This window comes from Pseudopodoces humilis, chromosome 4 (assembly GCF_049639895.1).
Source record: "Pseudopodoces humilis isolate 2021_Gansu_Grassland_sample_001 chromosome 4, ASM4963989v1, whole genome shotgun sequence".
NCBI classification, from domain to species: Eukaryota; Metazoa; Chordata; class Aves; order Passeriformes; family Paridae; genus Pseudopodoces; species Pseudopodoces humilis.
This window is the reverse complement of record NC_142203.1, coordinates 16480242-16493086: the sequence shown is the minus strand read 5'-3', so window position 1 is coordinate 16493086 and position 12845 is coordinate 16480242. Positions and strand designations below refer to the sequence as shown.

General features: G+C 33.8%; 1 protein-coding gene across 11 annotated transcripts in view; it reads left to right on the top strand.

Moving 5' to 3' along the window:
• Positions 1-12845, top strand: part of KIAA0825 (KIAA0825 ortholog) — a 243742-nt gene that overhangs the window by 39874 nt on the left and 191023 nt on the right. For 9 of the 11 annotated variants that reach the window (XM_088053990.1, XM_088053988.1, XM_088053991.1 and 6 more), the window contains 2 exons: positions 4300-4468; positions 9910-10579. In XM_088053990.1, the coding sequence (XP_087910116.1) occupies positions 4300-4468; positions 9910-10579 (839 nt within the window). Of the gene's footprint in view, positions 1-4299; positions 4469-8391; positions 8567-9909; positions 10585-12845 lie in introns of those variants that run through there. The other 2 variants (XM_014259106.2, XM_088053993.1) reach the window with 2 other exon arrangements.

Here is a 12845-nt window from a genome sequence, read left to right as displayed (position 1 = left end):
TGGAGATTTCAGGAAGTAGCTATACCTCACATTCCTGCTAGTCAAGAGATTTATCAAATATTACCACCTCCAACCAAAATCCCAAGAGTGGTTGAGTATTTGGGAGAATGTCAAAATGAGGGCTAACTGTAGAGGAAAAATATTACGATTTTACTCAGACCTAATGTTTATCACAACTTCCAAAAATAATTTGACTCTTTTGAGTGAATGTAACTGGCTTGTTGTACAAATGTATTACTTTAGTGTCTGCCTGAGAATCTGACTCCTGTAAAGATATTAGAGCAATGTTATTAAAGTCTTTGTCAGAATAGTAGTTGTCTAATCACTTTACTGGACCAATTGCTCAGAACAAGTAAACAAACTGAGAAAGAAATGTCATTTTTTTCCTGTAGAGCCTGTGTTGTCTTTGTGCATAATCACTGAGTCTGGGTTAGTTGTTCCATATCAACTTGCTAGCTGGGCAGCACAGCTGCTCAGAAATTGGCTGTTTTATTGACACACTGTTTCTTTACTCAAATATTCAGGGATTATCACGGTGTCAGTACCTTAGGTGGTTAATTAGCTGTTGTCTACATCTACAGAAGCTGTAATCAGATCTTTGACTGCCCTGCAAAGTATCCTATTTAATTTCATATGAGCAGATATAAGATGATGGGTTTTGAACCCTTATTTGTCACTGTCATGTTTTGATCAATGGAGTTGAAAAACTCATGTTTTACTGCCTGTCTTCTGAAATAACTTACCAAGACAAAGGTTATGTCTTGTAACTGAAATATCTCAAGCCTTTAAAACAAGAGTGGAAATTTAAGGTGGGAGGGAAGTGGTTTGGTTAGAACTGACTGTTCTTATATGATCAAACTGTTGAGTAACTTTCTCTTGCTAAAGTGTAGCAAAGTCATAACCATTCTATTTATTTTGGTTTCAGTGATACAGTTACTTTACAGTTAGAGTGGATTTGGTTTGTAAGTAGCTAAATTAGAGATATCAAATAATTTTCAAAGTCCTTTAACCAAGTGCTCTGTCTTTGGTTTACATTTTAGGATTCAGAATCAAGAGACAGTTTCACAATGAAAATATCTGTGCTAAAAGTCTTTCTCTAAATTTTTTTATTACTCACAGCAGGTCCTTAGATACATAGATTTCCAAATGATATGACTTTTTTTTGTACAGATGCCCTATACCTCTAGCAGTCAAGCTTTTTAATGAGTAATAACAGTAGTTTTATAACACTGCTTACATCTTCAACAGCAGTGGAAACAATGATCTCATTTATTTTAAAACAGTCTGTTCTAAATAAAAGACACGTAAACTGATTATAAACCTGTGTTTCCATTAATATGATGATCTTAAGAATAAGGAACGTGAGGTTAAAAGATAATTTCACTTTATAGCTTAGCAGTTTAATTTAACAAATGATATTGTCATTTTATAGCTGCTCCCTATGCTAGATGAAATAAATTGAAATGCACTTGTTAGAAATTGAAAGGAGTCAGGAGATCATACCTCAACTTACTCATAGTAATCTTAGGCAATAGAAAATGATATATGGAGAGGGCAACCCTTATTCTGATACCGTACTTTTCAAAACAAAGTTGTGTGCCGTTGTATGACAGTATGGTAGTGCTTACATTATCAGTTCCATTACAGTACTTTTTAAACTGTTTGTCCGTTGATGAAGCCACTTTAAAAGCATTCTCTTCAGATGATTAGGTTATTTGTAAAAACTATCATTAACTTAATAAATAAGAGCACCTAAGGGCTCTTACATTGAGATTATCTCTCTGCAGTGGGGGTATTTACTGAATGTTTCTCCAGAAAAGCACTCCAGTGTGGACACAGATAATGTAACACAACTTTGCTTTGGTTTGTTAAAGTGCAAACACTCTGACTTTTAAGAAGGAGGTATTTCAGTCAAATAATTTCCACTTGCATAATGGTATGCTAGTAGTACTAGCCACACAGGTGCAAGGTACTACTTGTGTGGGACTAAAGATTTGTTTCTTGAAAAATCAGTCAATTAAAAAAAACACCAAAACTTACAAGCATAACTATCAGGTTTCTTTGCTTCACAGAAAAGTTGGGGTTTTTTCGTTGAGCTTTTATATTCCACTCCTTCTCCAGTAGTTTGGTGACTGTTTTTTTTTCTCTTTGTGTCTGAACAGTTCCACAGGTTCCAAAAAAATATTGAGTCATCTGCAGCCAAAAAATTTATTGAGGACTGTTAAATTTGCATGTCCATAGCAGGTATATAATGTCAGTTGACATCATCTGGATTAATGCCTAAGTATGTTCAAAAAAGGAACTAATTTGCTGCTCTGAACTTAAAAAAATACATTTGTACTTAATGAAAAAATATTATTGGAAAAAAGGGAATTTAGCACTTTATATGGCTTTTTTAGAAACTGTATTTTTAAAAACATTAAGCATATTTTTCACATCAAAATTACATTTTTGTTTGCAGTTTCTGAAACTTTTGCAAATTTATTTTCTAAACCAGGAAATCAAAGTCTCATTCTACCTACAGTGGTATGAAATGATACAGTTTTGATACCAGCCTAGGTGGTGAGAATAATTTTAATCTTATTTAATGGAAGTCTTTTACTTAAAATGCTTGCTTTCTAAACTCAGATAATGCACTACATTCTTCTTTTCATTTTTTTTTTTTTACAGTATCCAAATTCCTAAATATATAATTAATTTTATTCATGTAAAGGATTAAGTAACTATAATTAACTATGTTTTTGTATTATTGAGTGTTGACAAAATTCTTAGTAAGATACAGCAGTGGTTTTGAGACCCTGTTTACCTCCAGTATTCTCTGTGCTGTAAATAAACAGGATGAAAATATGTTTATTCAATCAAAACCAGCGTTAGTGTTAATTAAATGTTTATTTTGGGAGGATAAAAGGATTAAATAAAATTAACATAGTTATCATGATTTATACCTGTGGAGGAAGTAAGGAGCAGGACAGTGGCACCAGAATCTATGCATTTAACCCCCTTATCAGTATTGGGACCAATTACCTAAATGTCTGGTCCTCAGAAGGCTGTAGCTTATTCCTAGCTTGAAGTTTATTAGCTCACTCACAGATTCGTATGTCAAAGATAAGTGTAAAAATTCACTCATAATAGTAGCAGATTGGCACAGATTTAACAACAGTAGTGTCTTTTATATTGCACAATGCTGTAATCTATTTGGGCATGTTTGAGATACATCAGCACATCACAATAAGAGCCTTTGATAGTGTCCCAGGAGCCAAAGTGTGTGAAGAATGCATTTAGTCTCATAGTCCTGAGAACAGGTTTCACAAACTAAAAAGATACTTGCCAATCTTTTGTCAAGTTTAGAACTGGAATTCGTGGCTGGGCTATTAATCCTAGTTTTGCCTGGATCTAAATTCTATTTTTCTAACTGAAACTGTATAAAATACTAAGCATTGCTTTTGAAAAAAATGTAGAAATGAAATACTGAAAAAGTGTTTTCATAGAAAAATAGGGCTAGATTGCTTTGGATTTTTTTTGGTTTTTTTGCTTTCACCTCAATGTCCACACAAATACAAATAAAATAATTCTGGATGTTCAATTGTTCTTGTGATCTTTACAACTGAAATCACTGTAATAACCTAACAGACACATCTGGTTTCATAAAAAGAGTTACGATCCTAGATGAATGTTAAGGAGTGGATCAGCTCCTTGAAAACAAAGTCTGTTTTCTTTCAAATATTCTAATGACAAAACAAGAAAGAAAAGATCTGCTTTCTCAGCACAACTGGTTCTAAAATTCTTTTCAACATTTTCTGTGTTGTAAATGGGTCTTTAAGAAGTTATTAATATATCTTATGGTTTATAAAACAACTGATGATTGCTAAAGGAGAAAAATGACACATTCACCTTTGAATACAGCAATTGATTCAGTTTATAGTCTCTGCTTTAGTTAATTAAACACCAAGGACCAGATATTGATACCAGGTTGGATAATGTCTTATTCATTAACTACTCTGTTAAAAAGAATAAGATTGTTTGAAAGTGAAGCCGTACATACTCTTGCTGAGGGTGGTACAGTCTGGCCTGAAGGAAAGTTTTTTTACCTCTAGCTCAACAGTACTTAAGTGTTAATTGTTAATTCTGCAAATTCAGGTCTTAATTTGTGAGGGTAGCTTAATTCATGAATAAGAAGGACTAGTGTTACCTTAATTTTAAGTAGTCTTTCTTTTTAAAATATGGGACATATAAAATACTTTTGTCTCCAGATAATGAAGAAAAGTCCTGTGATTTTTCTTTTTTCTTTTTTTTTTTTAGCATAGAAAAGTGTCTTAAGGACCTGCAATCAGACATAAATGAAATATGTACTGATGAAGTACTACAAAGCACAACTGACTGCATTCAGTGGCTAAACAGCTGCAATTTTAGTTCTCTCAGACTTTCTTCTACAGACCACGGAGAGCTGCTGGAGTTCCTTAAGACCCTGGTAAAAATTGTTTATTAAAGACTTTAATGTTGAAAAGATGGTTATATGATTTAACGTGGGAGAGTGGGTGGAGGAGTTCAATTAGTTTTCTCATTTCGGTCTTTACTGTTGTGAGGATAGTTCATAAATTCATGTCTCCAGCAGGGTGTTATGTTTCCTTTTGATCATGCCTTATATAGACAAACTTGGAACAAAATCTTTTCACAGATGCTACCATATGTTCAGCACTGCTTGGATTGTTTAATAAAACACATGTTGGTAAAAAAACCAACATTGGAAGTTACTGTCTCCAGTGAGGCTGTTAATGTTACTGCATGTTCTTCAATTGTATCAGTATTAATTCAACTCATCTAATATTTGTTATTGTCCTTTATGCATTATTTAAGCATAAACTTCCTGCTTGCTATGAGTCCAGAGGAGTAGGTGGTAGATGCCCCATCTCTGGAAATGTTCAAGGCCAAATTGTACTGGGCTTTGAGTAGCTTCATCTGGTTGAAAATGTCTCTGCTCATAGTTGGAGGATTGTACTAAATGAGCTTTAATAAAAGTCCCTTCCAATCCAAACGATGCTATGATTTTACACATCCCAATGAGAAATCTGGGAGCCACATTAATTGTTCTACCAAGTTATACAACTAGATGCAGCCAGAAATCAAATTTCACTTCAATGAAAAATACCATCCTTTCAGAGAGTATTTTTATCCAAAATTTTTATTAAAAATTTACATTTGAATATATGTGTGGAAATGGAATTCTGAAAAATTGGCAAGATGAATGAAGGTTGATCCCTCAGTAAATTATGATCTTCCAGTTTATATGTAAACTATGTATGTGAGGTCAAAACAAAGAAACAGTATCCAGTGATTATTCTTTGTCATTTCTGTGCCATGGTTTAGTTGTAGACAAAGAACAACTTTAGGCTAAATCAGCTGTAATGGAAACAGACAACTGTGGAGAAGTGGAGTGTTTTCTCTGGCTGGAGCACAAGCTTCATAAAGTTAGTTCATGGTTTTTTTAGCTCTTTGAACTCTTGGTACTGTTTCAGTCACCATTGATTCCACTGGATACTGACCTGTGTCAAATGAAGGAGTAACTTCTAGAGACACCAGGTCTTTAATGTTCATTTGGTGAAAAGTGATTTTTTTCTCTTCTGACAAAGATGATCAGTATGAATGTTGCTGTTAATAATCATCCCATTCAACGGTGTCAGAGACTGCTACATGTCATACTTGATCTAGATGAAATGAGAGAATCCCAGAAAAAGCTGGCTGCGAAGTTCTTGTTTTCAGGAGTCTTGTTACTTCTCTTAGGCCGCTTAGATCTGTACTTAATTCCTTCAGAAGGTGGCATGGCACTGATGACTTATTTGTGTCCATTCCCTGCTTACTTTCTTCTCCAAGGTCTATTCAAGCCATATGCCTGAACACCAGATGGCGGCATTTGTTTGGAAAACACTAAAATGTCCCCATCTTGCACAAAATGTGCTTTCTAGTTCTTCAGCTTCGCAGGAGCTTACTAACTGCATGACAGTCTTGCTGTGAGCTGTAGCATCCAGTTAAGCCCTGAGAACGGCTCTGTGGCAGGCTGCTAAACAGACAGCAAACTGAGAAGCCTGAAAGTCTCAATTCTGCAGAGTTTATCATGAAAACATGTTTGGAGCTCAGCAATTTTTACATCACTATTTCCAGGCTTATGGCTTCTTAGATAATCCAACCTGCTGTGTAGGTGGGATTACAGATGAAAAGTGTATGTGTACTGTCTGTCTGTATCTTTAGTACTGACTGTACTACAGTCTGTCTGTAAGAAGTTATATTCACAGTAGATAATCTTCAGTTCCATAAACAGGTCTGCAGTAAAGTAGTTTCAATAATATTCAGCATTAATGCGATTATTATGATCTGATTTTTCTTAAATATATATCTCTATCCATTGAACTAATTAAATAATTTCTTCTTGCATGCATTTTAATTAAGTATATAGAATTAATATTCAGTAACAGGAACCTTCTTTCTATTTCAGGACAATATTCCTATTCATTGTTATCCTTTATTATGTGTGTTTATTTTGTTAGGAATTTTGTTTATCTTTTAAGCTGCTGGAACAATTAAAAAACAGTACAGAGTTCTTTTTGGGCTTTGCCTGGGGCACTCTATTTAGGTTTATTATTATTATAATACATTTTAAAATTATTATGAAAATATTAATAATTTCTTCATGAAACTTGAAAATGTTAAGTATGTGAAATTTTGTCACTCTGTGTTACTGTCTTGTAACTCAATATTTAAAAGCTGAATATATGCACTAACACATTGTCATTAAATTCTGTTCCTGCTAAAATACTGGCAGATTTTTTTTTAACCAAACTTTCATCTTACTGTACTAATTTATTGATATGTTAGGTAGTTGTCCAGGCATTAATCCAGTCGGTACACTGCAGCTGGTTTTCTGTATGTTATTATTGTCACTAAATTTCTGTGCTCAAAAGGGAGCTTTTTATGCTTCTCCAAAATCTTTGGATACTAATTTGGATCTTTTGAGTAGTGTTGGCATCATCTTTTGCAATATTTTTATAGTTAATTCTTAAATTAAAATGCCTATATCAATATAGGCAATGTATGAAGATACTTGATGACACTTTTCAGAGCTTCAAAGTTCACTTTAGGTACTCTTTCTCAGTATCACTAAGTCTAAAATGGTATGTGCAAGCTCCTGTTTTTTATGCTGTAGTTTAAATTGCAAAGGGCTTTTAACAATCCTCAGAGATATAAAAATACTTCTGCTTTGCCTTTCAAAGCAGCAGTAGGGATTTGTTTGGAAGATCATTTGGATTTACCACTGAATGCATCAGGTGCATGCACTGTTTTGACAGCTTCTCTTGCTTTGTACATTTCAGAATGTAGTATTTGAGCATTAAATTAAAATTAAAATTTTAAATTAAATTTTTAAATTTTAAATTAAAATTTTTAAATTAAATTAAATCATTAAAAATACCCCCAACATTTAAAGTCCAGAAGTCTACTTGTCAAGAGATGACCTTTCAACATGGTGATTAATAATCAGGGTTTCAGTTTACACTTTGAAACACATTTCTCTTTGGGGCCACTAAACTTTATAGGATAGTTCGGCAGATAATAAAAGAAAATCGGGTAAGTATTATGTATATGCATTTTAATATTTATGATTTAAGATTTGAACCAGTTGCAGATATTTCTATTACATCCATATGCTTTTGTAGGGTGATATTTAAATGATAATTTCCTTTATTATTCTGTCTTCCACATCTTTCCTGCTTGTAAGATGAATTAACAAGAATTATTTTGAAATAAAGATCTAAAATGGAAGAAAAATAGGTAGTCTGTTATTTTTAAGACTTTCTTTATAAGAGGCAATTATGCTCCCAGTCTGTTATTCAGAATTAGGTACTGTAATGAAAGTGTTGGATTTTTTTTAATTTTTGTCAAGAAACTTTGGTCAGAGTAGAGGGCCAACAGAAAGGTTAAACCTTCTAAGGTATGTAACAGGTTGGAAACATTCAGAACAAAGAACAGGAGTTCTAAGTCAATTTTATTTGTGACTCTAAAGCGTAATTATTTATAGATAAAAGCTTGCTACAGGGGAAAAAATTAATATTTGGAATTCAGAAATTGTTATATTTATGCAATACCATACTCAAACTTGAATAATTTACCTCTCTTTCAAAATGGGAACAGAAATAAAATGAATAATTTCTTCAAATACTGTTAGTTAAATAAATCAGCAATGCTGAAGGAGGAAGGCAGCAGTGGTTTCCTTACCAGCCCTGCTTTATAGGATGGAATATGACTTGGAGACTGTGCTGGTTTTAAATGTCTAGTATGGGGCTGTTTTGGGTTTGTGATGAACACAGAGTTGATAATACAAAGATTTCTATTATTATTGAGCAGGCCTTCCATAGAACTTTTCTGCTGTTCAAACTGCCACACTGGTGAGGAAGTTGGAGGTGCATGGGAAGGTGGGAGGAGACACAGCCAGGACAGGTGACCCAAATTGAACAAAGGGATATTCCAGGCCATGTGGCATCAGGCTCGGTGTATAAAGTGTGGGGAAGAAAGAAAATGGGTACGTCTGGAGTGATGACCTGTATTTTTCCAAGTAACAGTAAAGCATGATGGGGCCGTGCTCTATTGGTTTTGCTCTATTGCTCTAAACACCTGCCTGCCACTAGAAGCAGTTAATGAATTCCTTGTTTTGCTTTGCTTGTGTGCATGGCTTTTGCTTTCCCTGTTAAACTGTCTGTCTCTCAACCCATGAGTTTTATGGCCTTTAGCCTTCCAATTCTCTCCGCAGTCCTGCTGGTAAAGGAGTGAGCAAGTGGCTGCCTGGGGCTTGGTTGCTGGCTGGGGTGAAACTAGGACAGAGGCAAGATAAAGGACATGACTGGAGTGAACCCCCCTGAGATGGTTTGCCACAATGCTTTTCTCTGTTGGAGAGAAGCAGTGGGACCTGAATGAGCAAGTGAGAGGGCTTCTAGAGTCTCATCCACTTCAGGCTTTCCTACTGAAACTAAGTAACCTGATGAAAAAACTAATGAAACTGAAACTAAGTTTTCTACTGAAACTAACCTACTGAACCAATTCTACTCAGTTTTCTTGTGATGGTAGTATTGATCTGTGACAAGAGGAGCTGTCCTTTGCTGTATGACCTCTTGAAGCTGAAGCAGCTCTAAGGTCAGAGATCCCAGCCCTGGACTGAGAGGGCTCTTCAGATTTAAATGAGGAAGGAACAGCAGCCATGTGGTTTCACTTGCTTTCTTAACTGACTGCCTTCTCCAACCCATACAGCACAGATATACGTCTGTGTATATCTATGGAGGTCACTAATATATCAGTCTGCATCTTGGTTTGATGGGATACACAGCTTGTTAGTCTTCTGTCCTGTGTGATGTAAGGCTCTTTAATTCTTAACAAGTTTTCAATTTTAGTTCTTTGAGGGAGTCCTGGGAAGACTTTCCTATCCAAAGAATGGTCTTTTTGCTGATTGCCTGCTGAGACATAGAAAGTGACCGTTTTATAAATTCCTTGCTTGATTTTATGAGAAAACCTGTCATTATCTGTGTAAATCTTTAGTAATTTTTTTCATACATTCCTATAAAAGATTCTGTGACAACAGGCTGCCAAGGGTTTCTTTTGAACTGTGTTCTAGAGTTGATTGAGAAGAGGTTGGGGATATAAGAAAGATGAGAAGATGAATGTGTGAGTTTTTGGCTGAGGTAGACAAGAAAATTAATTTGCATATAAATCCTCTTTTCCACAGGTTTTATAATTTCTGTTGCTCACATATCTTATTTGCTGTTAAGATAATTAATATTGGAAACACAGTTTTTACTCTAGTATGAAGCTGTTCATTTGAAGAACGAGAATTAACAAAACTTTCTAAAACATTGTCTGATTTACCTTTGTTAGCAAAGCTTGCTGAAGAATGAGAAAAATCAAGAAGAAATGGTACTTCAGTTCCTTCTGGATCTCTCTAGTCAGTGTGGTGTTTCATTTCCATGTACTGCAAGCGGGACGTCTTTTGAGATAACATCTTCCCTTCATACCATTCAGGATGATTCAGCTGTGGATGTGAAATCTCTTTGGGATGATGTGAGATTGCATCTTCGACAATTTTTAGTAAATAGACTACAAAGTCAAGAAGAAACAAACAGGAATGCTTTACAACAACAAATGGAGTTTAAAACTCAGTGCGTACAGCAGCTTTTGTTTCTTTATCCTAAATCGGAAGTCTTAATGAAGTATCAAAATATGCAGAATAAACTGGTTAGTGATCTTCTACAGAACTGTATTTTGTCTAGTTCTGGTGAAACAAATTTTGATAAGGTGGTTAATGGTTACCAAAGTTCTATACCCAGATTGTGCACAATGATAAAAGAGGATTTGTATATATTAAGTGGAACTATTGGTCCATCTTCGTCATTAAAGTTTATTAATGAAACTTACCTGGATACCATCACTGAAGAAATGACAGTTCTTCTTGAAAGACTTTGTGAGCTGCAGTTCAAAGAAAATGCTCTACACATAGTTAAAGCAAACAAGATTTCAAAGAAGCATAGAGGAACAGTTCACACTGTGGGTTAGTAGTCTTATTTTATGTTCTTTGTAGTTAGATATTATTTTAATTATGCTACTTTATATATATGTATATATATATATATATACTTGATTATTTTCTGTGAAGAGACCCAAAATTAGTAATTACAGCTTCATGTTTTAAACGTATTACTGCAGTTGAATTCTAGACTGTGTCAGAATTGTGGTGCAAAAGTAAGAGAGAGTAACTCATGTAATTTAACAAAACTCTATTATAATCTACTGGATAACACTGTCATGTCATAGTAATTTTTTTCAGCCTGTTTTATTCCAGCTGATGAAGTATGTATATACTAGAGTAAGAACTATTTAATTATAATTTATTATAATTTAATAATAAGAATAATATAATAAGAACTATTATAAGTTCTTATTATACTCATACTTCTTATGCTCTGTAAGTATATAAGAATAATATAAAAACTATTTAATTATAATTTATTTAAATAGATTTAAATAAACACAAACTGTTCAGTCTTCTACTATTTTTTTTTCATTTTCAGATATTTAGAGATTACAGGAAAAACAGTACAGTAATGTGTCCGTGAAACAGCTACTGATTCACACATCAGAGCTGTCCCAAAAGATTTCTCTGCAGAGTCTAATTCTCAGACTAAGAAACAAACAAAAAACCCATTTACACTTTCTAGTTTTGTGAAAGTACATTGAGTTAGAGTTAATACCGCCTGGTCATTTTTTGTTGTTCCAAGAAATGTCAAGTGGGAAAGGAATCTGTTATTGATGTAGTATTTTATGTATTTTCTTTTTGCAGTTTTTAAGTCTTGACATACTAATTTCCAAAGGGAAGAACCAGTGCTTTGGAAAAAATTATACAGAATAGAAACTTCCATAACATAATTGCACAATTGTATGTAATTACTTTTTCAATGCAGTGTTTTGAGCATATCTCTGTTCAGGAGCTGTTTGTTTAAAACATAGCTTTCCATAAAGTGATTTGCAGACAGAAAATATTAAAAGTTTAGGATCATTTGAAAAACACAGAAACAGAAGATCTTTGAATTGTGCAGCATAGAGAAAGAATGAGTGAGGTGATTATTTATCAGGTTTGTACAGAAGAAAATTACACGCTTCTGAATTTTAAAGTCAGCGTATGTGTTAGTGTAAGTCAGCTAAAAATTCCAGTGGAAGAAATGCAAATATAATTTTTCAACAGGAACTGAAATGTGGAGGAATATTGGAACATGTGAAGGACAAGGAAGAAGACATGCAGACAAATAAGTTGAAAGGATGAGAAGTTCAGTGTATATACTAGTGGGGTACAGTGTTGGTGGGAAACAATGAAAAGAAGTAGTGTCAGAGTACTGTTGAGATATGAAATAACAAGGAATGTGGTTTTGAATTAAATAGTGAGATGTGAGTCAGTGAAAGGATTCACTGAGATAAAAAAATTACCTGTGGTGAAGAAGTTTGTAATTTAATTTTTCTTTCAGTCTCAAAACAGCTCATGAAGATGTGGAAGTTATCTCCATTTTATGTGGAGGTACTAAAATATGGAGTTTAAAAGTGATCACAAACGTGTCTCTCTGAAAAATCATACTTTAACCCTGTATTGCAAGACAGAAGAAAACAGTTATTCAATCTATTAATGCAGTACATCCTCTGCTTAATTTTTTTGATACAGGATGTGACTTTGCGTGTTTTTGTGCCAGTACATCTATCAGTACAGATTTCCAGTGCATATTTCTCTTGTACAGTCAAAAACGCAGAGGGAGGTGAAAACAACCAAAGTAAATCTTAGAACTTATTTGCAACTTTAAAAAAATTTCCACAATTAATTAAAATATAATTTTTCTATTTCATTAATATTAGACCAGATTTTAATTTTTATTGAAAATTCATTAAATCTTGGATTCCAGATGCAGCAGCATAAAATGTGTTTGGAATTTCTGTTCATTTATATAATTTAATTCTCAGGATTACTTTCTTCACAGGGGTTGTCATAGTTGTTTTTTCATGTTATTCTATTTTAGGAAGTTAGTACGGGAAGTAGGTATTGATTTGCCTACTGGTTCTCTACTGTTCCTACTAGTTTTCTGCAGAAAATGGCTCTTACTGACTTCAGGCAGAAAAACCATAAGGCACCAATAGTGAAATCAGAAATCAGAAGGCTAAAACAAAATATGAGATCAGAGTTGTGAAGTTTTGAATGTGATTTTTTTTTTTTTTTTTCATTTTCTGGACATGTCATAGCCTGTAATTTGGTATTATTCATCAATTCAAGCAAAAAT